We start from the raw sequence: 25,337 nt of genomic DNA on the forward strand, positions 1-25,337 counted from the left end.
CCTTGGGTCTAGTGTCAAACTGTGCACTGGCTGGGGGGGGGGGCTGTGAGTGGTCGTCAGTATCTAAAATATAAATCGTAACATACTGAGAAACAGTTTTTTTTATTTTTTTTTTGTAAAGTAACTCGAATCATTAGAAAATTAATTTTGGGGGCTACTACCATAGGCAAGATCCCATATACAGGCATAGTTATGAGCAAACGTTATTTCGGAACGGTGCGACGTGGAGGAGCATGTTGAAGAGCTAGCTGGCTCGCTCTGACCAGTGTTTGGGCCGCATATCAATATATATAGCTGTTGCCTCCGATACGTACGTCATAATGTTTTACACTTTTGCATATTTTACATTAAAAATTAAAAAAAAATTATAATAATAATCATATTTATAATACCCTTTTTTCATTTCTTTGTATGACATTTGTGAATGTAGCTAACTACCAAAAATGCAAGAGGAGCAAGACCCAAAGCACGAGCCGCTCGATGTGGACAGCGATCCGTTGCGTCTGCCGACGTCGCTGCTAATTGAGGATCCCCGCTATCGCATTCGACCCATGCAGCAAGTGATTTCGGCTTTAGTTGGCGGACTGATTACAACATTTGTGGGTGAGTAGCCAGCAGGCAATATCACGCTGTGATAGTATTCTAGTAGCCGCAGCGGCATTTCCCTAGTGACGCCGCTGGAGGTGGTTAAGACGCGGGTGCAAACCCAGACGCAAAGCCAGTCGCGCAAGCGTCCGGTTGTCTCCAAGCTCTGCTATGTCTTTCACAATGGCCTCATGACGCACGTCTGCAAGCCGAATGCCGTTGACTGCATGGCCAAGAGTGCGGCCATGGATGCAGCCAATATGCGTCCACTGCGCGGTGCAATGGTAGGTGATAGTCCAGTGCAGCAGGCAGCCTGCCATAACTCATTTCCCTGATCTTCGGCAGGATGCTTTTCTCAAAATCATTTGCGGCAACGGCGTATTTGGACTTTGGTCGGGCCTGAGTCCCACGCTTGTCTCAGCGCTGCCATCGACCATTATCTACTTTTTAACATACGAGTATCTGAAGCATTCGTTTGCGAATCTATATTACATATGGCACCCTCATCCTTCCCTCAACGCCGATAATCGCGACAAGGAGAAGCTGTTTAAGACGGCAGCTGAGGGACGTCTAAGTCTGCCGTCTGTCGTGCCCATGGTATCGGGCGTCTGTGCGCGTACGGTTGTTGTTACGGCCATAACGCCGCTTGAGATGATCCGCATTAAGATGCAGGCGGGCTACATCACGTATACGGAACTGTGGATTGTGCTGCGTTCGCTAATCAAGTCGCAGGGCGTGCTGGGATTGTGGCGTGGCTGGCCGCCAACGATTATGCGAGATGCTCCCTTCTCGGGCACCTATTGGGCTGCCTACGAGTCCATGAAGCGTGCCTGCAATGTGACGGAGCCAACGTTTTGGTTTAGCTTTGTGACGGGCGCAGCCTCCGGCGCGGTGGGTGTCACTTGCATTCAATCTGTCTGTCTTATATCTGCAAAACAATTTTATTTTTAGTTGGCCACCTTGGTGACAATGCCTTTCGATTTAATTACCACACATACGCAAATTGAGCTTGGCCAGGATGTGCTATACTCCGATTCGTCTGGATCAGGCAAAGGCGGCACTGGGGCTTCCGCAACCACGGCTGCCACCGCATCAGCTCCGGCCAAACAGTCGGTGTTTTCACGCTTAAGCATGATATATCGCCAGCAGGGTATACGGGGGCTCTATGTTGGCGTTATACCAAGGATGCTACGAGTTGTGCCAGCCTGTGCCATTATGATATCGGCGTTTGAGTACAGTAAATCGTTCTTCTTTCGCTATAATCTTGATTTAAAGGATACCGGTATGTAGCATAACGGAATTCTGTTCCAAATTCTGTCACACCGCGAGTAGCTTTTATATCGATAGACTTTCTTGAGCCACAACACCTACGTATCGATGAGTTAACAAATAACAACTAGTACTGCCAGTTATCGATTAACAAATCAATTTAAAGTTTACAAATGGCTACAAATTACATTTTAATTTAAATTGACAATAAGCTTTATACACTTCATATATTCTCAAAACAACTATATATATATATATATACCTACAGGGTAAGCTTTCGATATGTACCTAGTATCTATATTTGAACTCGCAATCACAATTAGATTATGCTTATAGGCTAAGCTTTCACGTACTAGAATAATGAATTGTAGAAAAAAAAACTCTTCATAACTGGGTGCACAATTTACTATTGAGAATGCCAGATCTGATGTGCACACAGCTAAATTGGCAACACTGATGGCACCAGCTGTTGCATCGATAGTACAGATCAACTATCGATAAGTTTAAACAACAAATTTCACACACACAAACAGACACACACTCACACATTAACGTGGGAAAACAGTTTTTTTTTTTTGTAGTCTATCAGGCGCTTAAAAGTCCTCCAATTGAATGACAATAAACACGCGCAAAGAGTCCGCACACTTAAACTATATCTTCACATTAGGTTACGGACGTGCTCATTAAAGCGTCAAATAGAAAATACCGGAGTACATAATGAAACCCAGCGCAACCATGCTGGAGGCCAAATATGAGACCCCGGCGAACCAGACAACACAGGCCAAGTATACAATGATAGATCCCAGATTTCGCATACGTCCCATTCAGCAGGTTGTGTCCGCCTGCACGGGTGCCATGATAACAGCCTGCTTTAGTAAGTGATATACATATATATATGTGTATATATATACATATATATAAATATCTGAATCTAATTTCATCACAATCTATGCGCATTGCAGTGACGCCCTTGGACGTAGTCAAGACCCGTTTGCAGGCACAACAATCGGCACTGCTGTCCAATAAATGTTTCCTATATTGCAATGGCCTCATGGATCACATATGTCCTTGCGGTCCGAATACGCCACCGCCTACATCTAGTCATGCATTTACTAAGCTCTCGCCTGCTTCTGCCTCCTCCTCTCACTTTACGGGCACCATTGTGAGTCGATATAGAATCTACATTTGAATTTCAGTTTCTAACTGGTTTTTTTTACACACAGGATGCATTCATTAAAATTAGCCGCACTGAAGGCATTGGCTCACTCTGGTCTGGTTTGAGTCCAACGCTCATCTCCGCTTTGCCCTCGACCATTATATACTTTGTGGCCTACGAACAGTTCAAAGCACGTTTCACCGATCTGCACTACAAGTACCTGGCGCCAGTACAGAGTTCACCTTATAGCCGGGACATTCCAATGCTGGTGCCATTACTGGCGGGCGTTACGGCCCGCATACTGGCTGTGACCTTTGTTAGCCCCATTGAGATGATACGCACCAAAATGCAGTCGCAAAAGATGACTAACGCCGAAATGATCGGCTCCATACGACAGGTGATGCAGTCGCAGGGTATTTTAGGCTTGTGGCGTGGCCTGCCGCCGACCATACTGCGTGATGTGCCCTTCTCTGGTATTTATTGGACCTGTTACGAATACCTTAAGAGCAGTTTTAATGTCGTCGAACCCACGTTTGGCTTTAGTTTTGTCGCGGGTGCCATTTCAGGCTCTGTAAGTTTTTACCCAAACCAATAACCGAATACCCTTTTACAATCCATTTGCTTGTCCAGGTGGCTGCATCGATAACCACGCCATTTGATGTAATTAAGACGCATGAGCAAATCGAGTTCGGTGAGAAATTCATATTTACAGGTAGGCCACTTGCTTTACCGCCCGTTGCCAGCTCCACTTATGCTACGTTTTGCCCTACACTAGATAATCCGCCCAAGAGTACGCCGACCAAGTCAGTTTTGGAACGTATGGCAACCATTTATCGCTTGAATGGGCTGCGGGGCGTATTTTCAGGACTCGGACCGCGTTTGTTTAAGGTGGCGCCAGCCTGTGCGATAATGATATCAACATTCGAGCACAGCAAGGCGTTCTTCTATCACTACAATGTTGACCAGCATAATCAGGAGCTGTTGGCCATGAATAGTGCGACAAAGGCGAATGCGACCCCAACCTATGACACGAAGGCAAAGGACTAGATGGACTGGTAGTGGCTCGACTTGCTTTCCGTGTGCCTGTAAATATGTAAATTATTACCAAAGTTAAAAAAAAAAAAAACAAAAAACAAACCAAAATCGCTGGGTTACAACCATTTGCACAGTTTGAGATTCGAAGCCTTTGTAAAATTGATGAGTAAAATAAAATTGTTTTTTTTAAATAAACCGAAATTCCTTCAATGTAGGCCGATTGGCGCCACATCGATAACATCAAGATATCGCCAGCAATCGATGGCCAAAAATAAAATAAAAAGTACAAAATAGGTTGAGCTTAACAAGAAGCGGAGCACATTGCTGAATCTTTCAGTTTCATTCATTTCTTTAAAAGATTAATTAAATTTTGTGCCAGTGATGCCCAGCAATTTTTTTGGCATAACTTTATTCTGGCTAATGGCTTTTAAAATTAATAAAAGCCAAATCTGGCGGGCAAATGGCTAAATGGACAACACTGCACGAAAAGTTGCTACGATAAATGCGCATATGTTCATTTCGCCGTAATCGATAAATGTGCATATGTTCATTTCGCTGTTATCGATAGCACTAAAAACACGTGCTGTCATACAGTGTTTTGTTTTAGTTTTTGATTCTAAATAACGACAGACAATGGATAATCCAGACACCGTTAACATTGATGTAGATGTGGCAGACAAATCATCTGATTTGGCGCTGAATGAAGATAAGGCATCTGAAGGAGCCGGTGCTCGGACAGACACTGCAGCTCCGATTACAGAAAAGGATGCATCTAAATCTAAGAAAAATAAAAAACCCACAACACAAGCCAAACCCACAGCCAAAAAGGTGGTCAAACCCGAGGCAAGTATACCGCGCGGTCAACCCAAATCCAATCGGCCCTGGAAGACGCCCAAGCAAAAGTAAGTCCAACAATCCAACTTCTTTACATTACCACAGCCTAATTCGCAGCCGTCCTTCATCATCTACAGATTCAGCAACATCAAGAAGACGGTGAACCGTCTCTCATTTGAGAAGAAAGTGGCGCTGCGCAACGAGATGCGCTACATCAAGGAGAAATCCAAGGAGATTAAGGATCAGCGTAAAGAAGCCGCTGTCCAGCGACATCAGCGACGCGTCGAGAACGCCGAGCGGCGTTTGGCCAACGAGCGTCGCTCCGAAATTGTCCAAGTCATCAAGAATCCGGCCAAGCTGAAGCGTATGAAGAAGAAGCAGATGCGCATGATCGAGAAACGGGATCTTAGCAAAGTTAAAGTGGTCTAACTTGAAAAATACCCTAGCTTACTTTTACGTATTTTTTTGCACCATAAATAAATCTAGTTTTGTAATGTGATTTGAAACGTGTGCGTGGAAAGTATCTATCCAAATCGGAGGAGACATCTTCGATATGTTTCTCTGATCCATTTGTACATAGATGTATGCATATATTCATTATCAACTGCCGAGTTGACCTGTAATTAAGATTAGAAATGCCGTTCGAAGCAGAAGAGAAAGAGTGTAAATTAGATTGAGTATGAGAAATGATTAAATTCGTTAAATTGCCCAAAAATGGGTGATATATTAATAGGCAAAGCATAAAAATCGAAATTCATGAAAATCGCATAGAAAGGCAATATTTACAAGTACGTTTTAAAACTGCTTCCAATTTTGTTTTGTTTTTTTTTCTTGCAATAGTTTTTAGAATATGTTTCAGATTGATTTGTTTTCTTTTTGTTTAATGTACAACACTGTAGAAATTATGTAAATATGTCCATATGAACAGTTAAAGCTTATTTTCCTTTAGACTAGCTTAACAAATTAACATAGTATTCCAAGTCAAGATTAGAAAAGTCTGTCTGCCTGTTGCGCATATCAAGACGAAATTTAGCCAAAATCTGTTTGCGTTGTTCGTTCAAAGCGTGGCTCCTGATTCGTTTCTGTTGATGTTCTTTGATGGCATCCATTCGGATCTGAATGCGCGCCCGCAGCTGCAGGTCCAGCTGATGTACCAGCGATTGCACCTGCGGCTGTTTCACGCTCGCTAAAGGCGTGCCAACCAGTTGGCTCTCGAGTAAGGATTGAATAAACCCGTTGATGGTTTGCGCTGCCGCAGCATAGTCTGTGCTGGTTAGTGTTAGGCTTAGCCTCTCCCAGCCGGTGTCTGTCTCACTGGGCGGCTCGAGACGCGTTTGCATTTGGCGTATGACAGCTGGCGGCACGCCATCCGAGCCACGTGACTCATTTCCCTGGAGACATGCGTCCAGGCTGCTGGCCACATGAATCTGTGCATACAGGCAGTTTTGGCTGCGACACAACTGATAAAGCTTATAGCGCATGCTGCGATAATAATGATTATCATCACAAACAATTAGAAAGTTGTTGTTGTTGCCAATGGCTGTTGTAGTTGCACCTCGCACCTTGGCAGGCAACTCAGTGGCGCCCGCTTGAAGTGCCGCAATGAGCTGTGTCAACAAATTGTGTATTAACTTGCGCTGCGTTTTATAGTCTGTGTTGTTTTTAAATTCTATGTTAAAATGGTCATCGTAGCACAGATGCAACACATTCCAGCCGGTAAGAGATGTGGGTTGATCCAGCAGCCAGTTGCTAAGGCGTGTCTTGCCAGCGCCCGGCAGGCCGATTAGCGCAAGCAGACAAATGCGCGGCATTTACATTCAGTTTGTGTGTGTGTGTGTGTGTGTGTGCTGTGTATTAAGTGTGTGTGTGTGCTTGTTGCTGCTTAACTATCTAATATTGAAAATAAGAGCTGCGGCATGGCATTCCAATCCGCTTGCGCTTGCTGCTGCTACATAGACAGCTTGGCCGGCGTTTGGGCTGGCGTCAGCACAGCTGTGGCAGCGGCAGCGATTTCCTTCTCCTTGAGCTGCTCCTTGATGCGTTCCTCCTGCTGATGTTGCTCCAATTGTTTGGCGTTCTGTTCCACTTCCTCCATGCGTTTGGCATTAATTTTTGTTTGCACATCCACATAGGCTTTCATCATGTTTTGATTGAAGCGCGCAAATTTGGTCACACATCTGTCCACGCAGATGCTCTATTTATTTTTTAATAATAAATCATTTTACTAACTATAACAAACATATATTAAGTCACGCTCACCTCCTGGTCGAACAGTTCGCGCTGACTGAGATTATCAACGCAGCGATTGAAGCACAACTCTGTGACTTTGTTGTATAATGTGAGAAAATCTTTTAGCTGCAATGCGTAGATTTTTATGAGTTAAAAGTGGCGCATTTGCTGACATCAAGCATACGTTACGCAAATTCGAATCCATTGGTCAATACAAATTTTAAAAGCCGATCTCAAAACGTTAACTAATATCAATTTATTAGTGCTTTTTGTGGAAACCGACAGCAGGCAACAGCTGACTTGCTGTTTATTTGACAAGTGTTAATCGGCGTTTTAACTATCGATGATTAATAATACAGCTATGCAACTATCGATGGTGCTTATCTTTGGCAATAGTCGAATGCCACATGTGGTCCACATGGCCAATCGCTTAGAGATGGAAGGAAGCTCAGCAACTCACCCAAGTTATCGCTTTGGTTTCGATTGACTTGAAACGGTTTAACGATAGCATGAATACAAAGCGCCAAATTCGAATAAAAGCTTCATTTATCTATTAAGCTGTAAATTTCAGTCACGTATCTGTACACATATATAAACTATATATTTATATAAACAAAAAAAAAGGTTTTTGATTTTTTAAATAATTCAAAAGTCTAAACTAAAATTACAAGCAGTAATTGGTTAACCTTCATAGCCAACATCTTCATCTGTGTACATTTTTATTGGCTGTCCGGCTGTTTCATTCACAGTTTCCATCATCTCAACATCACGGCAATTGGCCGCCTGCAGCTCCCGTCTGATATCCGCGGTTATCTTTGGATGAGATTTCTTTCTGCAATTTTAAAGTTTTGAATTACTCTGACTTCTGTTATTATCTAGACTTGACTCACTTTAAAAGCTGAAGCAGCGCATCCTTTTGGTCCGAGGAGATGTCATTCTTATAGCGCTGTGCAAAAGTGAGTAGGCTTTGATGCCATAGCACTGGCAACTCACGCTTATCGTTCTCAAATCTGCAAAGAACGAGGAAATGTTATGAGATAGGAAATGAAGATGAGATAGAGTTTGGGTTCGGTTTACCTTAGAAAATGAAAGACGGCCGCATCGATAACACGATACGGCAGAGCATAGCGTTTGTCCAGGAAATAGCGTATGAATATCGAATTGGCACCGGAATAGCTCATTTCACAGATCTTCAGCAGGCATGCGGACGAGTGCAGCACGGGTATGGAGCTGCGGGCCACAACGCTGCCGAATATGATGGCCTCACGCAATGTACAGTCGCCAGACTCCAGCAGTGGCAGAATGATGCCCTTCATAAAGGCAGCCGGCTTGAAGAGAGCGCGTTTCAGTGCATTATACAAGTGCATATTGAGCTTTTTGTATTCGCACAGATCATCGCGAACGCGCGGCAAGAGCACCAAGTTATAGAAACGCTGGGCCATCGCTTGGGACAGCACCGAACAGAAGATGCGAGTGCCTTGGAACATGGCTGCAGCGCTCCAGTTGTGCGGCTCCGTTATGAACAATATCTGCTCCCAGTTCCTAAGCTTGGGTATGATCTTAAATGCTTTCGGAATCTTGCCGCTGCGATAGCGCTTGAGCACTTCCCGGACACCCTCATACATTTCCTTAACCTTGGGATCGATTTCCTCGATTTTCAGCGAGCCCTCGTCGGAGATTTTTGTGTGTATGTCGGCGCCCTTCTCTTGGATCTTTTGCATTATTATCTCAGACAGATGTAATGTGCGTTTGCCCTCCTTGGTGGGCGGCTGTTGGAAGCGTTCGAAGGCAGCGACATCATCATCATCCATGTCCAAGTCGGCCATGAAATCATTTTCGTTTACGTCTTCCTTTTCCTGCTCCACATCATCGTCTATTTAGTGTGTAGAGTTATTAAAATGGGAATATCAACTTTTACTTCTATATACGCGATATTACATACTCAAATTGAATTTAACATTCCTGCGGGGCGCTAGGTTTGGGAAGTTTTCCTCGTTCAGCTCCAGTTGCTGTTGTCTGGCTGCTGCCAAGATCTTTTGACTGCTTCTCGCGTCTATATTCTACAATAAATGATAACGATTAGAATATTATTTTATATCTAAGGTTCCTTAATTTACCGGTGACTCCTCTGCACGTAATTTAACCTTCTCCTTGTTCTTGGCTTTGGACACTTTGCCCTCTGTGATTTGCTTTTCCAAGTTGACTGTTTTAATTGTCGCCACATTTGCCTTCTTCGGTTTGCCCATTTTTGTATATTTACAAATAATACCCTTTTACAATGAAGCAAGGTTTTTAATAACAAAACTGAGCACAGCACGTGTTGTAATCGTTGTTTATCGTAGGGAGGCACCCTGTTCTTCAATGCAAGCGCATGGTCACTCACATTTTTGACAGCTGTTGTTTCATGTATGCATTGAAACATATCGATGAGGAAAATACGTTAGTGATGAGTGATATGATGAGTTTTTGTAATTGTTTATGCGGTATAAAACATATTTTACACGGATTTAAATTAATATTATGTGAAAAATTAGAGCACACATAACCGTATTGAAAGACAGAACCCGACTTTTAACGCTTGGTTTATGTTAAATTGGTATCGATTATTTGTTTTTATCATATCGATTGCGTTCGATATATCAATGGCTGCTGCATCCCTATTTCCTTTCCCTTACCTAGCTGGTTTTTGACAAGACCGATTCTTTTTTTTTCTGTGTTGATTGCAGCAAGACCGACATAATGAAGGTGTGCAAAAATTTTGTGAAAAATATTATAACAAACGTTGTAAACATTTAAAAATATTGATAGAAACAACTGGCATAAACAATAAACTAGTGCAAAAATCAAGCGTTCCTTGAAAAACTCAACTGATTGGCCTTAAAATAAAAGATAACAATTCTGTTAATTTGTATATATGTATGTGAACTAAACAAAAATTTCGTGTTTACTTGCAGCTCAACGTTTCTTATCCCGCTACGGGATGCCAAAAGCTGTTCGAAGTTGTCGATGAGCACAAACTGCGTGTGTTCTACGAGAAGCGTATGGGCCAAGTTGTGGAAGCCGATATTCTGGGTGATGAATGGAAGGGTTATCAGCTGCGCATCGCTGGCGGTAACGACAAGCAGGGCTTCCCCATGAAGCAGGGTGTGCTCACCCACGGTAAGTGTTAAGTTAATCAATTGTAATAGAATTTTACTCACTTTCTGTTATACCGTTATTGTGCAGGTCGTGTGCGTCTCCTGTTGAAGAAGGGACACTCCTGCTACCGTCCACGCCGCACTGGTGAGCGCAAGCGCAAGTCTGTGCGTGGCTGCATTGTCGATGCCAACATGTCAGTGCTGGCTCTGGTCGTCATCAAGAAGGGCGAGCAAGACATTGGCGGTCTGACAGACACAACGATTCCACGTCGTTTGGGCCCCAAGCGTGCCAGCAAGATCCGTAAGCTGTACAACTTGACCAAGGAGGATGATGTCCGTCGCTTCGTTGTGCGCCGGCCATTGCCCGCCAAGGAGAACAAGAAGGCCACCTCCAAGGCACCCAAAATCCAGCGTCTCATCACACCCGTGGTGCTGCAGCGCAAACACAGACGCATTGCTCTGAAGAAGAAGCGCCAGCAGGCTTCCAAGGAGGCTGCTGCCGACTACGCTAAGCTCCTGGTTCAGCGCAAGAAGGAGTCCAAGGCTAAGCGCGAAGAGGCCAAGCGTCGCCGTTCCGCCTCGATCCGTGAATCGAAGAGCTCTGTTTCAAGTGACAAGAAGTAAATGTGAAATGGCCGCCAACAACTGCTAACATCTACCCACATCGTATAAGAAACAAATTTGTAGCCATTTGTTAATAAATTGTGAATGGTCAAAAGATATCCCTAAGCCAAACACTTCTTTTTTTTCTTGTGAAATCGCGTGTTAACCTTAAAAGAGATCCCTCTATGAGAATGTGCTCAAGTGAAAGTTATGCAAAAGTACTATGCCATGCGCAGAAAGCTTCAATCGAAAGAAACTGCAGGTATGGAGTGAACTTTCTATGGGAATTAATCCTGAAACAATCCCCATATATAGATTTGCACTTTATGCCAAATGATTTTAGAGAAGAGCTGCAGGATTGAATGTACCCTACATGGCGACAGATGAGCTCCTAAAGTTATCATAGCTATTAAGGCATATTCAACATGAGGATCAGGGCTTTGTTCTCTTTGCCGATGTCCATAACATTATGACCAATTTATAAGTTGGGTATGGCATATGTGAAATAATAATAGGAGGCTTTCCCAAAGCTGTTCAAAGACAATGAAAAAAGCAGGGCCGGGCAGATCGCATTCCTGCATGATAAACATATGTACCATAGATATATGTATATATATATTTACTAAATATATAGCCATGTCGTTCTTTCTGTCCCTGTGCAAACAAGGCATTCACTTTGTCTTGACAAATCCGAATTCTCGCTTCACATATGCATTTCCAAGTCGGCCGGCTCAAATCCCTATATCACATAGCTACTTCTACTTCTAGCTACTTCTTTTAAAAGAAAATAGATTCCAATGCACTGTCGACCTCATTGCCAGGAGATCTAATCATAGAGTTTTATAGATTGTGATTCAATCACAATGCCATTTACATATCTCAAAAGCAGTTTGGCAGAGAAGATTATCACGACTAGGCTTCTTATAAAAGCAATCAATTTAGTGGGGATATTTTCCTGTAGGAATCCTGTAGGGCACAATATCGCGTTCCATAGAAATCCTTGGCTGCAGAGTGCATTCCCAAAGAACATATCCCAATTTCTCCAACCTGCCTGTTTGAGTCTACAACGATAGAATACATTTTTGGAGCTGCCAGGGGAAAGTTAAGTTGCGTATATTCTACTTTTTGAGATTGAGAAGGTGCATGGAGCGTCTGTTTTTGGGGCTGAGGAACCTTTTGGCTTGTCTTTGCACAGTCGATCCAGCGCTTTTTCCCACTTTTGCCAGATCCTATGTCCTTTTCACAGGCAGCTACCTAGCGCTGCTAGGAGCAGATGACATTCTAAACATCATCCTGTCTCAGTTTTCCAGCAGCTGTACATGATCTATAAAGCCTCGTCTGAGATATATTAAATCTATGTGGAGCATTTAAAACAATGTTACAATTAAATTATGTTTATATTTTATAATAATGCATTTATTTCACATGCGCTTGCGATTACCATAAAATTGGAACATTTTATAAAAATCCTAGAACAGAACGAACATATTCCACGAATCTCTCTTCTATTTCGTGTGGAACTGGCAAACTAATGCACACACACACACACACACACACACACACAGAACACACGCGTGTGTGCATGTGTGTAACTACACAAATTTGTTACAATTTTAGAAACAATTCAATTCTTTTGATATATATATATATATGTGGTAGGTATATCTATGTAAATTGTTGAAATATATATATATATATATGTAAAAACAATCAGAATGTATAAGGAAGGGCAGTTGGCGTTGAGTCGAGCTTTCCGAATGCACAGACAGCCTCTCGAGCAGTTGGCTGCGTCTTAATACAATCCATAAACATGTTCATATTTTGACGGAACACGAATAGTATCTGTCGTCTGCTGCTGGCGCCGGCTCGGGCGGTGGCGGTGCCTCGCCCGTTGGAGCCGGCGGCTCATAGCGAGCCAGTTTGGCCTCTTGATCCGCCAGCAGCTCGAGCAAATCCTCCTGATCCTTTTGGGTGGCCAGCAGCGTCTCGTTGGCCGCATCGGCGCGCTGTTTTTCAGCTGCCAATTGCTGACGCAGCGTCTCCAGCTCCTTGGTGAGCCGTATGTTCTCCGCAAAGTACATGTTCGCTTGATAGCGTGCCGCATTCAGCTTCTCATCATTGACAGGTTCAGCGGGCTGAGCAACTGCGCCGTTTGCCGGCGCCGGCAAATGTCCCGGCTGCTCAGAAGCTGGTGACTGCGCCGCCAGCTGTGCTTTGAGCAGTGTATTCTGATCCGCCAGCTGTGATTTGAGCGACTGCTCCTGGCTGAGCTGCTCTTTCAAGTCGATATTCTGCTGCTCGAGCTCCTTGGTGGACTGCTGCAGCGTCTGTATCTGCGCATCCATGCCGCGTATAATGCCCTTATATTGGGCTACCAGGGCCGAGGCCTCCGAGCTGAGCGTCAGCTCGGTCAGCTCAATGCCGTCCACATCGAAACCGCTCACTTGCTTGGCTAGCAGCGCCTCCAGACCCTTGTACAGCTTGCAGTACTCGTAGTCCAGCAGCAGTTCGCTGGCGCCCTTGGCGCGTATCTGGACCTGCTTGCAGGCGCGACTGTATGCCTCGTGGCGCGACACCTCGCTCAGCTTGTTGCAAAATGTCTCCTGACCGATGCGTTTAATGATCAGCTGACTGATGTCCTCGCGCCGCTGATTGGGCAGCGAATTGTCATTGAACTGTATGCAGAGGCCCATGAGAAAGGCGCACATGCCCTGCACCAGATATTCGCGCTCATCATGCTCATTGGCGCACAGCTGGGCCGTCAGATAGGCCATGGTGCCCTGCGTCTCGAGCAGGGCCTTAACAGCGCTGGGACAATGGGCCAGCCAAACGCTGAGCAACATTAGCAGGCCCACCTTGCTCTGCAAGCGATAGCGTTCCTGCTGCATGAGATTGGTGCATTGCTCCAGGAGTGTGATGGGCCGCTGGCCGCCTGGCGTGGCTAGCAGCACACGCAGAAGCTCCTCCTTTTGGGCGACATTCTCCACCAGCGCGTGCATCATGGCCACAGCTGAGAACCAATTGGCCAGTGTATCCGTGGAGAAGAGACCCGTGCAGAGCAGCTGGCCCGTGGTCAGCACACTAAAATCGGTGGGACTGAAGGGCAGCAGCGTCTGCACCAATGCACGCTGACCATCCACGTTGCGATAGAGAAAACACTGGAAACAGTAGAGCACCGCACAGCGCAGCGCCTGTATTTGCTTTTCATTGATCATGGACATCAGGAGCACCACAATTGCGGGACGTGGAGGCTGGCTGGGCGCCGTCAGGCGGCCTAGCTCGTCCTGATTCTCACGATCGCCACGCACCACCTCAGCGACGGCATTGATAGTCTCTGTTAATATGTCCGCGGGCACACCGCTGCCCATCAGGATGTCGCAGAGCGCCTTCAGTAGCTGTGACTTTTGCATGACACGCTGACAAGCGCTGACCACCTGCTGCTGATTGCTGGGCGTCACCAGAGCACGCACCACCTGCAGCATGCAATGAAAATTGGACACCTTTTGTGGTGTCCAGCCGTTTTCTTCTAGGTCGCTGCTATTCGTGCTGCTCAAGATGAACATGGGAGCCAGACGTTGTATGTAGGAGCCCTCCTTAAAGAACTGCTGATTGCTTGAGTTATTCTTGAGGAGATTCAGCAGCAGAATGAGACAATCCTCGACAACAATGCCGCCATCCGAGCAGCCCTCCTCGCGCACAATATCAAACAGTCGATCGAAGGCGTTCTCGAATGCGACAATCTTTTGTATGTTGGAATTGCCCTTGGTCAGCTCAATAAGGAGCAGCAGTACATCGTTTCTGATCACCTCGCGAGTGTCTGTGAGCAGATCCATTAGCTTGGACACGCCCATGGGACTAACTAGCACCAGTTCCTGCAGTTCGCGCGTCTTGTTCGCAATCAGAGATGTAATTAGTTGTATGGCCGCGCGGCGAACACGAAAATCATACTCATCCAGATAGCCCATGACCAGGGTGACATGCTCAGGGCTCTTGATGAACATCTCGGTGAACTGTTCGCCCACGTTGACGGATACCGCCGGATTGTCGGCCTCCTCGTCGAACTCCTCGCTAGTCACAATGTTGCACAGCGTGTCGAGGGCGTAGCCAATAATCTCAGCGTCTTGGCCATCGTTTTGCAATACCTGTATCAGAGGTGGCATGCCCTGGGCCCCCACTTCTATCCGATATTTGCGAGAGAGCGCCTTTAATGCCCGGCACGCATCCCGGCGATCCTCGAGCAGTGTTGAGGAATAAACTCGATCGACGAGCTTCTCAACGGTCTCGGCTGCGCTGGGCTGCTGGCCCGGCTCTGTGCCGCCCAGCACGGTCTTGATGCCACTCTTCAAGTACTCCATCCACTTTCTGCTTATCTAAACGACGTGTTCAATATGTTATGCTATATTTCAGCTAACATATATCTGACACGTCAATTTTTATAAAAACAATTTACCAAACCAGTGTAAACACACTCAAAGTTGAGAAAATTATGCCCGATAATTCGAGCCACCAATTAAATAATTATTTAAAGCCGCTGATTAAATTAACTGTTTAATCTAGTTGCACTTGTGTTTTGAGGCAGCTGGGCAAAAACTACAAATATATAAATATTTAGTACATAGAAAACGCCATATAGGGTTTGACATTTTTTGGTGCATTATGCCGCATTGTTTATTTTATAAGTCCTATTACAACCAGTGTATACACATCAATTCGCAGATAATATTGAACACGCAAATAATTTGAATATCAGTGAAACATACACCGAAATAGGCTCATTTTATTGTATCTTCCAGATGGGATTTTATAAATCTAGTTGTTCTTGCGTACAGTTTTTGCATATATTTTTATATATTGTGTATATTCACTAACCATACAATGCATAGACTTGTCAAATGTTAAAATAATCGGATACCGATAAATCGTCAACGACTGAGCCCCATGGGTGACCGCGACCATTTTAGTGTGCCCAGACAAAGTAAGACTGCTGAGAGTGGCAGCCGAACGCCGGCCTCGACAGCCGAACGTTCAGTATGAAGCCGCATCCCGCTCAGCGCACAACGTTGCTGCGGCTGATGCTTTTTTGTAATATATGTATCTTTTCAGCCCAAATACATACATATGTGTATATGCGTGTGCAGAGTGCCCCTCGCTCACACTTATTGCTTTGCGCACTTGTGTGCATCTCCTTCTCCCTGCATAGCTTCTCAAAAACCCCGAGATCTACAAACATACATACATATGTTTGTGTTGTGTGGGTGTGCGCACAAGTAGATCGCGGCGTTTGTCGCGAGCCAGAGATTTTTTCTTCAATTGTGTGCCCTTTGTGCCTGTGGTGGCAAAAGGCACACACATTCAAATGCTCTATCATGTATTTCTTCGTCCAGTCAGGCATAATGAGAAGAATCGGATATATTTATATTCATTAAAAACTTAAATGACCTAAATAATATATTTATATATTATATTTTAATTTTTTTGTTAACTGTGGGGACCAATTTTGCTTAAAATTAAAAAAAAAATAAGTCGTATTTCTGCAAGGGTAATGCTTCGTCGGCTTGTCGAATAATTTAAGAAAAGACCAAACATTGAAAATGTTCAATTTTTTCGACTTGCTACTTGTGCACACGCACACTCTTTCGAGTAAGCAGTTGTGTGACATTATTAAAGGGTTTGGCCTGTTCATGTGCAAATCTCCTATTTTCCATGCATGGTGTAAGGGTAAGGGTACCTGAACGTTGGCATGTGTGCATAATAACTTTTTGGGCCTGCCAAGCACACATACTTACACACTTTTCTATATGGATGGAAGCATTTATGCGTTTGTGTGCGTGTTGGTTGCCTGCCTGCCTGCCCGATGCAAATTTGACCAAATTTGAAGTTTTTGGCATTTCTGAATTTCGAGCTCTACACACACACACACACACACACAAATGTGTGCGAATGAGCCGATCAAGGGTTTGTCGTGAAAGAGAGATATTTTCATCAATGGGTGCGTAAATTTGGGCGACGGTGGGCTTGCGGCTTGCGTAAGGCACAAATGTGTGAACAAATGGACAAATGGATGCAGACGCATGCTGGACATTCTGATCGTTTATTGCCTGCCATAACACCCTTTAACCCAAAATGTTTACTATGTCAAAAAATAAATAAAAAGATCACTTGCATTTTTTCCATATCAAAGTGCAAACGAGCGGCAAGTGCGGTTCACCTGTTTTCGTTGCCTGTTCACACATTTGTGCCTCACACGGCCGCAAGCCCACCGTCGCCCAAATTTACGCACCCATTGATGAAAATATCTCTCTTTCACGACAAACCCTTGATCGGCTCATTCGCACACATTTGTGTGTGTGTGTGTGTGTGTGTAGAGCTCGAAATTCAGAAATGCCAAAAACTTCAAATTTGGTCAAATTTGCATCGGGCAGGCAGGCAGGCAACCAACACGCACACAAACGCATAAATGCTTCCATCCATATAGAAAAGTGTGTAAGTATGTGTGCTTGGCAGGCCCAAAAAGTTATTATGCACACATGCCAACGTTCAGGTACCCTTACCCTTACACCATGCATGGAAAATAGGAGATTTGCACATGAACAGGCCAAACCCTTTAATAATGTCACACAACTGCTTACTCGAAAGAGTGTGCGTGTGCACAAGTAGCAAGTCGAAAAAATTGAACATTTTCAATGTTTGGTCTTTTCTTAAATTATTCGACAAGCCGACGAAGCATTACCCTTGCAGAAATACGACTTATTTTTTTTTTAATTTTAAGCAAAATTGGTCCCCACAGTTAACAAAAAAATTAAAATATAATATATAAATATATTATTTAGGTCATTTAAGTTTTTAATGAATATAAATATATCCGATTCTTCTCATTATGCCTGACTGGACGAAGAAATACATGATAGAGCATTTGAATGTGTGTGCCTTTTGCCACCACAGGCACAAAGGGCACACAATTGAAGAAAAAATCTCTGGCTCGCGACAAACGCCGCGATCTACTTGTGCGCACACCCACACAACACAAACATATGTATGTATGTTTGTAGATCTCGGGGTTTTTGAGAAGCTATGCAGGGAGAAGGAGATGCACACAAGTGCGCAAAGCAATAAGTGTGAGCGAGGGGCACTCTGCACACGCATATACACATATGTATGTATTTGGGCTGAAAAGATACATATATTACAAAAAAGCATCAGCCGCAGCAACGTTGTGCGCTGAGCGGGATGCGGCTTCATACTGAACGTTCGGCTGTCGAGGCCGGCGTTCGGCTGCCACTCTCAGCAGTCTTACTTTGTCTGGGCACACTAAAATGGTCGCGGTCACCCATGGGGCTCAGTCGTTGACGATTTATCGGTATCCGATTATTTTAACATTTGACAAGTCTATGCATTGTATGGTTAGTGGTATATTGTATATTGTGACTATCGATAGCTCGCCAAGTTTGTTGGTAATTTTTAGTGCTAGACCGCAGCATTATAGAAAATTCTGCGCATAGAGCAATACTGGTTGAATTTTTTTGTTGTAACTTTTGCTGTTTTTGTTTATTATGCATTTGTTTGCAGATGAGTTGTTAATTAAATGGATGCCACAAATGTCAATGCATAATTGAGCTTCAAAATGAACGCTGCACAATTGCTGTGGCTATGCCTGTGGCCGCTGCTCGATCTCATAACGCAGACGACCTTTGTTGTGCAGGCAATGTGCCCCAAAAAATGCAGCTGCAAGAACATCTCAGAGAATATACAATCTTTGCGCGTCCGCTGCGATGAGCAGCAAATTGTTAATTGGAAGGAACTGAACTTTGGCGACGATGTCCACAACATAGACAGCATGTAAGTGTGCACATTAGATTCATTTCAATAACAAAATTTTGTATAATAACAAAATCGGGGCACTTGCAGCACTGCCAGCAAAAATGCAATTGCACAAATTACCGAAGATGATTTCAAGAGCTTTACGAAACTTAAACGTTTGGATTTAAACTCAAATCTACTCAGCGAACTGGACAAGGACACCTTTGGCAACAGTTTGCCGAATGTGGAGCGCTTGCGGCTGGCAAATAACTCAATAAGTCACATATATGAAGGCGCCTTCGAACAGATGCCCAAGTTGAAGCAGCTGTAAGTTTTTATACCCTTATGGCAAAATTGTTTTGTGCAAATGTATGTAGATATGGCAGAAGGAAACAGCTTCGACCCCATGAAGTATATAAATTCTTGATCAGGACGACGAGCTGTCGATCTAGCCATACCCATATCCATGTCCGACTGTCTGCTCGTCTGTGTGAACGCGTTGAAAAGCTAGAGACAATCTTAAATATATATTCACGCAAACCATACGCGCCCCGAGCTTATCATTATCGATTCTTTTCACCATACACCATAGTATTGAAAAAATCTAGAGCTTGCGCTTTGATATACAGGCACTTTTCTATGCCATATTTATGTCCTGAAATTTTCGTTAAGATCGGACTATAAGCAAGGAAGTTAATAAAAAGTGCATATTCCTTACATGGAGTAAGCACAGACGCTGCATACTCTCGCCCAGTTAAAGCGAGAATATTAGTAAAGGTAGCTTTGCGTGCGGTTTCGGGCATTATCTAGCCAAGCACTCCCGACTAGGGGACTCTTACTTGTTGTCCATTGCTTGGAACTTGATTTTTATTTTGTATTTTGAATTCGTTTTCACAGTGATTTGTCCAACAATCCCTTGGCCTGTGATTGTGGGCTTATTTGGCTGATTGCCTGGTCGAATGCGCGCGATATACGTTTACAGCCGCCGCCCAAATGTGATTCACCCATTAATTTTCGTGGCATGCCGCTGAAGAAACTCAAAGTGGGCATTGACTTTCGCTGCGAATCGCTGTTGCAGCCGCTGCTGGAGCTGGTGCCCAAACAGAATCAGGTGCGCAACTATAATTTGAGGCCCTTCCATATTTCTATACATTCAACTATTTGCAGATTGCCTTTGAGGGCGACGAGCTGCAGCTGAAGTGCTATGCGCCACGTGTGGCCATTGGCGCACCGCGCGAATCTGAGGATTTGCCCACGCGTGCCTATGTCTTCTGGGGCTGGTCGGATAAGATACGCCAGCACAACTCGACGGATGATATCATCTATCGTGATCCGACCAAAATATTCAACGATGTGCATCTGGATTCGCGTCACTCAACCGATTCGGGCATACTCAATTCCATACTGCGCATTGGCAGCCTCACACAGAATCATACGGGCATGTGGGACTGCACGCTGCGCAGCCAACAGGCGAATCTCTCCCAATCCATAGTGCTGCATGTGGTGGCCAAGGGCACGCTCTATTGCGATGCCATAGTGACGCACACAAACAAGGGCAGCTACCACTGGCCACGCACCATGCGCGGCGAGACCGTGCTGCAGGCCTGCGTCGAGGAGCCCAGCGATGTGAGCCAGCAGCGGCGCGCCTCCCACGAATGCGGCCACAACGGCCAGTGGCAGCAGCTGAACACGGCCAGCTGTGTCTACGTAAGCGAAACGACGCGCATATTCGAGCAGTTCGCCAAGGTGAATCTGACACTGACCAAGGGTCAGAATGCGCTGGAGATAGCGCGTCGCTTGCACAATTTTACGCACATACAAACGCAGCTGCACAAGATACGCGATCCCATGGACCTGGAGTATATAGCGCGCACGCTGCTTAAGTATCTGGAGCAGCTGGAGGCGCATCAGCAGGAGATTAGCTATTTGCTAATGGACATTGTCTCGCAGCTGCTAACGCTGCCCGTCAAGCTCTTTGAGGCCGCACAGCTGCAGCAGTCAACTGGCCACAAGCTGCTGCACATTGTCGAAACTGCCGCCTTGCGTCTGGCCAGCAGCAGCGGAGGAAGCGTTAGCGAGAGCGAGCTGAGCGACTGGCGCCGTCAGATGTCGCAGCGTAACATCTTTGTGGAGTTCTTCAACATTAGCCCGGAACAGTTTCTGAGCATGTCCTGCGTCTGGCTGGCTGGCAGCCAGCGTGGACTACAATGCAACAGCGCCAACGATACGATACCCATGTACGAGCATGGCGATATCGATGCGGCTATACAGGTGCCACAGCAGGTGGTCAACGAGCAGCTTACAGCCGGCAGCAGCAACCAAAGCTCGAGCAGCGTGCGACTCATGATCACGCTGCATCGCTATGCCAAGCTGTTGCCCCAGCTGCAGAGCCAGGACAACGAGACGCTCTCCTCGGTCATAATAGGCGCACGTCTCTACAGCAGCAGCACGGATGAGCCGCTGGCCAGTCAAGTGTTGGCGACCAGCGATGAACTCAATATGGATCAGGAGGATGTCTATCAGCAACGGATTACGATCATGCTGCGCGCACATCCGTATCACGATGAGCGCAGTGCACCGCTGCCCGCCTGGTGGGATGAACAGCAGCAGGCATGGAATCCACATGTCTGCCAACAGCATTATCAGCATCGCAATCTGCTCATGTTTAGCTGCAGTCGCAGCGGTGGCTACTTCGGGCTATTGCAGCGTGCCGCCTATTTGAATGATTATCGCAGCGAGTGGGCGGGCGCACGTTTCCGTCACGCCCCGCTGCCAATTTATGTGGGCTGTGTGCTGCTGTTCGCCTGCGCCTGGTTCAACATTGTCACCTTTGTGGTATTCGGTTGTGCCATACGCATCAATCGCGTGCAGCGGCATGCTCTGGTCAACACCTGGCTGGCCCTGGCCACGCTCTGTTTGACCTTTGTGCTGGGCATCTATCAGACGACAAATTTGCTGCACTGCCGCCTCTTTGGACTGCTGCTGCACTACCTCAGCCTCTGTGTGCTGCTCTGGCTGTGCGTTAGCCTGAGCAGCATGTACAAGCGTCTGAGCAAGTCGACAATGGCCACATCTTTGCCGATGACGGGACAGCTGCCGGCCTCGGCGGCGGCAGCGGCAGCAGCATTATCAGCATCGATGCCACAGGAGCCGCATCAGCGCAAACCAATTTTGGGCATTTATCTGGTCGGCTGGGGCATTGCGCTGCTCATCTGTGGCATTAGCAGCGCCGTCAACATGTCCGAATATGCCGCCTATAGCTTCTGTTTTCTGCACAACTCGACCACGCTAAATGCGCTGCTTGTGCCCGCCGGCATACTGCTCATCTTTAGCGGCATCCTGGCTCTGTGCATCTACTATCAGCTCAGCCAGCAGACGGTGAATGTGCTCCAACAGCAGCAGCAGCAGCAGCAGCAGCATCTCGGCCAGCGTCAATATTCGGATAACAATACACAGGCGACGGAGCACATTGATTTGGACTGGCTGGACGCGAATGGCTGTGCCACCACCATCAAGCAGGAGGCGCACACAAATGCCAGCAGCTCTGCGCTGCAGCTACAGGAACAGTACAGCACGCTGAGCAATCCGTTGAGCAGCATTGTCGATGATTTCGAGCGCTCGAATATGTCCCATCTGCGCGGGCATTTCATCTTTCTGGTCCTCTACGTAGGCGCCTGGCTATCGGCCGCCCTCTATGTGCACAGCGAGGAGCAGCTGTATGTGCTCTGCTTTGTGGCCAGCTGTGTGGCATTGGGCCTGTTCCTGCTGCTCTTTTACAATTTGACCAGGAACGATGCACGTCAGGCCTGGACACAGCATCGCCTAGCACGATCCAGCCGCCTGGTGGCCTATAATAATGCGCGAAATGGCTCGGCCGCTCGAGCAGCTGCAGCGGGCGGCACAGGCAATGCCAAGGCTGGCGGCAGCGGCGCTGCTCTGATCAGCAACTCAATTGTGGCCTACAAAGCCGGACCCGGCAGCCTCTATGAGCCGAACAACTCGGCCGGCTCACGCTCCAATAGCCAGTGCTCCAATAAGCAGCGCAGCAGCAGCGCGCGCAGCATGCGCAGCCAGACCCGAAGCAATGGACAACTGGACTGTACGACACAGCAGCTGCTGCTGGGCGCTGGCGGTGCCTCCGGCACATCCACGCACGGCGGCATCACCATCATCAATAACAATCATGGCCAGCAGCAATCGGTGAGCGCCGCCACATCCGTCTCGCAGCAGGCGGGGCAGCACAGTCTGAACGCACTGCTGCATGTGGGCAACGGACAGGAGAGCATACCCAGCGCCGAGCTGTTCTACAATCCCAATCAGATCAATGTGGCGCGCAAGTTCTTCAAGAAACAGAAGCGTCTGGCCAAGCGCAACAACTTCGAGCTGCAACGCCAGGCGCTGCCCGGCCAGCACAGTCTCCATAGCCAGCACAGTCTGCACAGCGATGCCAGCTCCGAGCAGCTCTATGCGCGGCATCACAATGCGATGACCCTGCTCGCCGGCGGCAGCAAGGTGAACAACACAAATCTGCACTACAAGTCATCGATGGGGCAACAGTCGCCGCTCAACAAGGATCAGCCGGCGGTGGCGTCGACGGCGGCCGCCATGGAGGCGTTACAGTATAAACGCTTTGTGCCCACTTCCAAGATATTGCAGGCGAACATCTATACGAATATACCGGAGACCCAGACGCCGCAGCATGAGGTGATTAAGCTGCGCAACGGCACACGCACACCCTCGCTGCTGGATGAGACGCTGCACGAGCATGACGATGAGCTGCTGACCACCACGCACGAGGATGACGATGGCAGTTCACTGGATGAGCATGCGCCCCTGTATGCCAATACCATGCCGGGCACACCGCAAAGTGAGCTAAATGCGCATGTGTTTCGGGGGGAGCGTGGCGCTCCGATTAGCTCCACGCCCGTCAAACCGCCCAGCCTGGAGGCCATGAATAGTCTGGGCCTGCCGGTGACCGTGCTGGGCAATGTGTCCTTACCTGGCGGCGTCGCCGCCGCTGCCGAGGAGCCTTTGCTGCAGCGTCACGAGATTTACGTGTCCAATTCGCTGCAGGTGACCAACAGCATACGGCTGGAGGATGATTTTCCCAGCGTGCTCATACGCTTCAGCCAGCAGCAGCAGTCCAAGTCGCTGAACAACATTAGCGACATGCTAGCTGCGGGCGCGGGCACGGGGACGGGCGGCACAGCGGCCAAGGACGGTAATGATAGCGCCGCTGCGTCGGGTCTGGAGGTTGGCAATGCTCTGGGCTCGCTGGCCGGCAGCAGTGCCAATTCGATGGTCACACAGCTGATGTACTCGTGCTCCAGCAGCAATCTGCCCCAGCTGCAGGCCACGCACAGCGCACGCAATCTGCCCAGCGTGGGCGTGGGGCATCACTTCAATCTACCCAGCAGCAGCAGCACACGCTTGCTCTCCGCCAGTCCCACCAACGAGAGCGATCTGAACTATCAGAATTCGGAGATTAGCATACGCAGCCATGGACTCTATGCACCGCAGGCGGACAATGACTTGAATCTGACATTGACCGATGATTTCCGCTGCTATCAGTCGTCCAATGCCAGCGATGCGGATGTCGATGTGCTCAATGAGTTTGACGATGAGTTTGTCGGCTATGGTGGCAGTTGCTCCGTCAACAACGCCACCGGCGCAGCCAATGAGGATGCACACTATTCACATCAACATCATGTCGCGAGCAGTGGCGGCGGCGGTGGCGGTGGTGAGGCCACAGCCGAGGGCGCACCGCACGATAACCTGGATGAGGAGGATGATGATAATGATGATGATGAGGAGGCCATGAATAACTCCATCGATGAGCTGTACGAGGCCATCAAGTGTCGCAGTCCGCTCAAGAGCTGCAAGCCCCTGTTGCTGCAGGAGGCCGCGCACAGCTCAACAGCTGGCACCGATCGTGTACGGAAGACGGAGCCACAATCCAATCCCAATTCGAATTCGAGCAATAATCACGATCATCTAAATGAAACCGTGGAGGATGATAGCAGCCAGAGCAGCGTCATATCCTATATCGATCCTAGAGCAAACGCAAACGAGCACAGCGCTCGCAACAATCCTAGCTAGCTTATAGAATATATAATGCATATATAAAACTAGATATACTACGCATAGTTATAGAGACATACGATAAACCCTCCGTGCTTGGCTGGATGCTTGCAAGTGCCAATGCCAAAGTATTCCTGTCCTCAACTAGAACCTAAGCATTTTTATCTAGACGTATTTACTGTATATTGTAATTGTACTTTTTTATGCTTGACATATACCTACATATGCCTATATATATGTAGATATACCTATATATACATATATATAGTTGTCTAGCCTAAGTCATTTCGCATTTACTCGACCCAATTCACTTGACTCCTATATCATCTATTTATTCTGCCTATATATATAGCTTGTAAGAAATGGTATACAAAAAGAGATTATGACATTTCGCAAAAACAAAAGAGAAGAAAACACCATCATAGAACATCGAAACAAAATAACTCAACTAAAAGCTGAACTCATCTTAAATATTAAACAGTTTTTAAAATGTTAAATTTTAGCAACTAATCTTATGTGTATTATGTATTTTGTATATTTACCAATATTAAGTGCGAATAATGAAATGTTTGAAAAGCAAAAAAAAAAACGGAAATTTTATTTCAATTTAA

The 25,337-nt window shown here is 46.5% G+C and overlaps 9 protein-coding genes across 10 annotated transcripts; 5 read left to right on the plus strand and 4 right to left on the minus strand.

Annotated features, from left to right (window-relative positions):
- Positions 1-114: 114 nt before the first annotated feature.
- Positions 115-2,663, plus strand: LOC135428569 (probable mitochondrial glutathione transporter SLC25A40). The gene is made up of 6 exons (XM_064682635.1): positions 115-310; positions 431-603; positions 670-869; positions 931-1,476; positions 1,537-1,867; positions 2,522-2,663. Exons 2-6 carry the CDS (start codon positions 444-446, stop codon positions 2,539-2,541), a joined length of 1,257 nt encoding a protein of 418 aa, XP_064538705.1. The 5' UTR covers positions 115-310; positions 431-443; the 3' UTR covers positions 2,542-2,663.
- On the plus strand, positions 2,445-4,153 carry LOC135428570 (probable mitochondrial glutathione transporter SLC25A40). 2 transcript variants are annotated; one of them, XM_064682637.1, is made up of 5 exons: positions 2,445-2,728; positions 2,817-3,016; positions 3,078-3,581; positions 3,641-3,701; positions 3,786-4,153. In XM_064682637.1, the coding sequence occupies exons 1-5, from the start codon at positions 2,572-2,574 to the stop codon at positions 4,055-4,057; spliced, it is 1,194 nt and encodes a 397-aa protein (XP_064538707.1). In that variant the 5' UTR covers positions 2,445-2,571; the 3' UTR covers positions 4,058-4,153. The 2 variants fall into 2 exon arrangements, with proteins under 2 accessions (XP_064538707.1, XP_064538706.1); XM_064682636.1 differs by having other exon boundaries at positions 2,447-2,728; positions 3,641-3,722.
- Positions 4,154-4,606: 453 nt separating this feature from the next.
- On the plus strand, positions 4,607-5,378 carry LOC135428573 (coiled-coil domain-containing protein 86). The gene is made up of 2 exons (XM_064682639.1): positions 4,607-4,947; positions 5,017-5,378. The coding sequence occupies exons 1-2, from the start codon at positions 4,679-4,681 to the stop codon at positions 5,306-5,308; spliced, it is 561 nt and encodes a 186-aa protein (XP_064538709.1). The 5' UTR covers positions 4,607-4,678; the 3' UTR covers positions 5,309-5,378.
- A 338-nt stretch (positions 5,379-5,716) lies between these two features.
- On the minus strand, positions 5,717-6,690 carry Pstk (Phosphoseryl tRNA kinase). The gene has a single exon (XM_064682638.1). The coding sequence runs from the start codon at positions 6,688-6,690 to the stop codon at positions 5,830-5,832; it is 861 nt and encodes a 286-aa protein (XP_064538708.1). The 3' UTR covers positions 5,717-5,829.
- Positions 6,691-6,822: 132 nt separating this feature from the next.
- LOC135428574 (mitochondrial import inner membrane translocase subunit Tim10B) lies at positions 6,823-7,451 on the minus strand. The gene is made up of 3 exons (XM_064682640.1): positions 7,293-7,451; positions 7,139-7,234; positions 6,823-7,073 (listed from the first exon to the last, which is right to left on the minus strand). Exons 1-3 carry the CDS (start codon positions 7,311-7,313, stop codon positions 6,828-6,830), a joined length of 363 nt encoding a protein of 120 aa, XP_064538710.1. The 5' UTR covers positions 7,314-7,451; the 3' UTR covers positions 6,823-6,827.
- A 185-nt stretch (positions 7,452-7,636) lies between these two features.
- Positions 7,637-9,360, minus strand: bys (Bystin). The gene is made up of 5 exons (XM_064682651.1): positions 9,226-9,360; positions 9,051-9,168; positions 8,186-8,981; positions 7,999-8,118; positions 7,637-7,940 (listed from the first exon to the last, which is right to left on the minus strand). Exons 1-5 carry the CDS (start codon positions 9,352-9,354, stop codon positions 7,790-7,792), a joined length of 1,314 nt encoding a protein of 437 aa, XP_064538721.1. The 5' UTR covers positions 9,355-9,360; the 3' UTR covers positions 7,637-7,789.
- Positions 9,361-9,700: 340 nt separating this feature from the next.
- Positions 9,701-10,974, plus strand: RpS6 (ribosomal protein S6). Its single transcript, XM_064682652.1, has 3 exons — positions 9,701-9,853; positions 10,063-10,267; positions 10,334-10,974. Exons 1-3 carry the CDS (start codon positions 9,848-9,850, stop codon positions 10,867-10,869), a joined length of 747 nt encoding a protein of 248 aa, XP_064538722.1. The 5' UTR covers positions 9,701-9,847; the 3' UTR covers positions 10,870-10,974.
- Positions 10,975-12,232: 1,258 nt separating this feature from the next.
- Positions 12,233-15,369, minus strand: p115 (General vesicular transport factor p115). Its single transcript, XM_064682665.1, has one exon. The coding sequence runs from the start codon at positions 15,201-15,203 to the stop codon at positions 12,663-12,665; it is 2,541 nt and encodes an 846-aa protein (XP_064538735.1). The 5' UTR covers positions 15,204-15,369; the 3' UTR covers positions 12,233-12,662.
- A 2,925-nt stretch (positions 15,370-18,294) lies between these two features.
- Positions 18,295-24,772, plus strand: Remo (Remoulade). The gene is made up of 4 exons (XM_064682660.1): positions 18,295-18,684; positions 18,754-18,972; positions 19,543-19,756; positions 19,813-24,772. Exons 1-4 carry the CDS (start codon positions 18,470-18,472, stop codon positions 24,742-24,744), a joined length of 5,580 nt encoding a protein of 1,859 aa, XP_064538730.1. The 5' UTR covers positions 18,295-18,469; the 3' UTR covers positions 24,745-24,772.
- The last annotated feature ends 565 nt before the right edge of the window (positions 24,773-25,337 follow it).

Source organism: Drosophila montana, unplaced genomic scaffold (genome assembly GCF_035044405.1).
Source record: "Drosophila montana isolate Dmon_TW-CO22-7 unplaced genomic scaffold, ASM3504440v1 contig_2482_1, whole genome shotgun sequence".
In the NCBI taxonomy this organism is placed as follows: domain Eukaryota; kingdom Metazoa; phylum Arthropoda; class Insecta; order Diptera; family Drosophilidae; genus Drosophila; species Drosophila montana.

What these genes read in the sequence shown, in the direction of transcription:
- LOC135428573 (XM_064682639.1), top strand. Translation starts at nt 4,679, where the DNA reads ATGGATAATCCAGACACCGTTAACATTGATGTAGATGTGGCAGACAAA. An exon ending in TGGAAGACGCCCAAGCAAAA is followed by an intron (nt 4,948 to 5,016) that starts GTAAGTCCAACA and finishes CATCATCTACAG; the next exon opens with ATTCAGCAACATCAAGAAGA.
- LOC135428574 (XM_064682640.1), bottom strand. Translation starts at nt 7,313, where the DNA reads ATGGATTCGAATTTGCGTAAC. An exon ending in TGGATTCGAATTTGCGTAAC is followed by an intron (nt 7,235 to 7,292) that starts GTATGCTTGATG and finishes TACGCATTGCAG; the next exon opens with CTAAAAGATTTTCTCACATT. An exon ending in GCGAACTGTTCGACCAGGAG is followed by an intron (nt 7,074 to 7,138) that starts GTGAGCGTGACT and finishes AAAAATAAATAG; the next exon opens with AGCATCTGCGTGGACAGATG.
- LOC135428570 (XM_064682636.1), top strand. Translation starts at nt 2,572, where the DNA reads ATGAAACCCAGCGCAACCATGCTGGAGGCCAAATATGAGACCCCGGCG. An exon ending in CATGATAACAGCCTGCTTTA is followed by an intron (nt 2,729 to 2,816) that starts GTAAGTGATATA and finishes TGCGCATTGCAG; the next exon opens with TGACGCCCTTGGACGTAGTC. An exon ending in CTCACTTTACGGGCACCATT is followed by an intron (nt 3,017 to 3,077) that starts GTGAGTCGATAT and finishes TTTTACACACAG; the next exon opens with GATGCATTCATTAAAATTAG.
- Remo (XM_064682660.1), top strand. Translation starts at nt 18,470, where the DNA reads ATGAACGCTGCACAATTGCTGTGGCTATGCCTGTGGCCGCTGCTCGAT. An exon ending in GTCCACAACATAGACAGCAT is followed by an intron (nt 18,685 to 18,753) that starts GTAAGTGTGCAC and finishes GGGCACTTGCAG; the next exon opens with CACTGCCAGCAAAAATGCAA. An exon ending in ATGCCCAAGTTGAAGCAGCT is followed by an intron (nt 18,973 to 19,542) that starts GTAAGTTTTTAT and finishes TCGTTTTCACAG; the next exon opens with TGATTTGTCCAACAATCCCT.
- Pstk (XM_064682638.1), bottom strand. Translation starts at nt 6,690, where the DNA reads ATGCCGCGCATTTGTCTGCTTGCGCTAATCGGCCTGCCGGGCGCTGGC.
- bys (XM_064682651.1), bottom strand. Translation starts at nt 9,354, where the DNA reads ATGGGCAAACCGAAGAAGGCAAATGTGGCGACAATTAAAACAGTCAAC. An exon ending in TACGTGCAGAGGAGTCACCG is followed by an intron (nt 9,169 to 9,225) that starts GTAAATTAAGGA and finishes CATTTATTGTAG; the next exon opens with AATATAGACGCGAGAAGCAG. An exon ending in GCGCTGCTTCAGCTTTTAAA is followed by an intron (nt 7,941 to 7,998) that starts GTGAGTCAAGTC and finishes TTAAAATTGCAG; the next exon opens with AAAGAAATCTCATCCAAAGA.
- p115 (XM_064682665.1), bottom strand. Translation starts at nt 15,203, where the DNA reads ATGGAGTACTTGAAGAGTGGCATCAAGACCGTGCTGGGCGGCACAGAG.
- LOC135428569 (XM_064682635.1), top strand. Translation starts at nt 444, where the DNA reads ATGCAAGAGGAGCAAGACCCAAAGCACGAGCCGCTCGATGTGGACAGC. An exon ending in GTCCACTGCGCGGTGCAATG is followed by an intron (nt 870 to 930) that starts GTAGGTGATAGT and finishes GATCTTCGGCAG; the next exon opens with GATGCTTTTCTCAAAATCAT. An exon ending in TCTTGATTTAAAGGATACCG is followed by an intron (nt 1,868 to 2,521) that starts GTATGTAGCATA and finishes TCTTCACATTAG; the next exon opens with GTTACGGACGTGCTCATTAA.
- RpS6 (XM_064682652.1), top strand. An exon ending in GCAGGGTGTGCTCACCCACG is followed by an intron (nt 10,268 to 10,333) that starts GTAAGTGTTAAG and finishes GTTATTGTGCAG; the next exon opens with GTCGTGTGCGTCTCCTGTTG.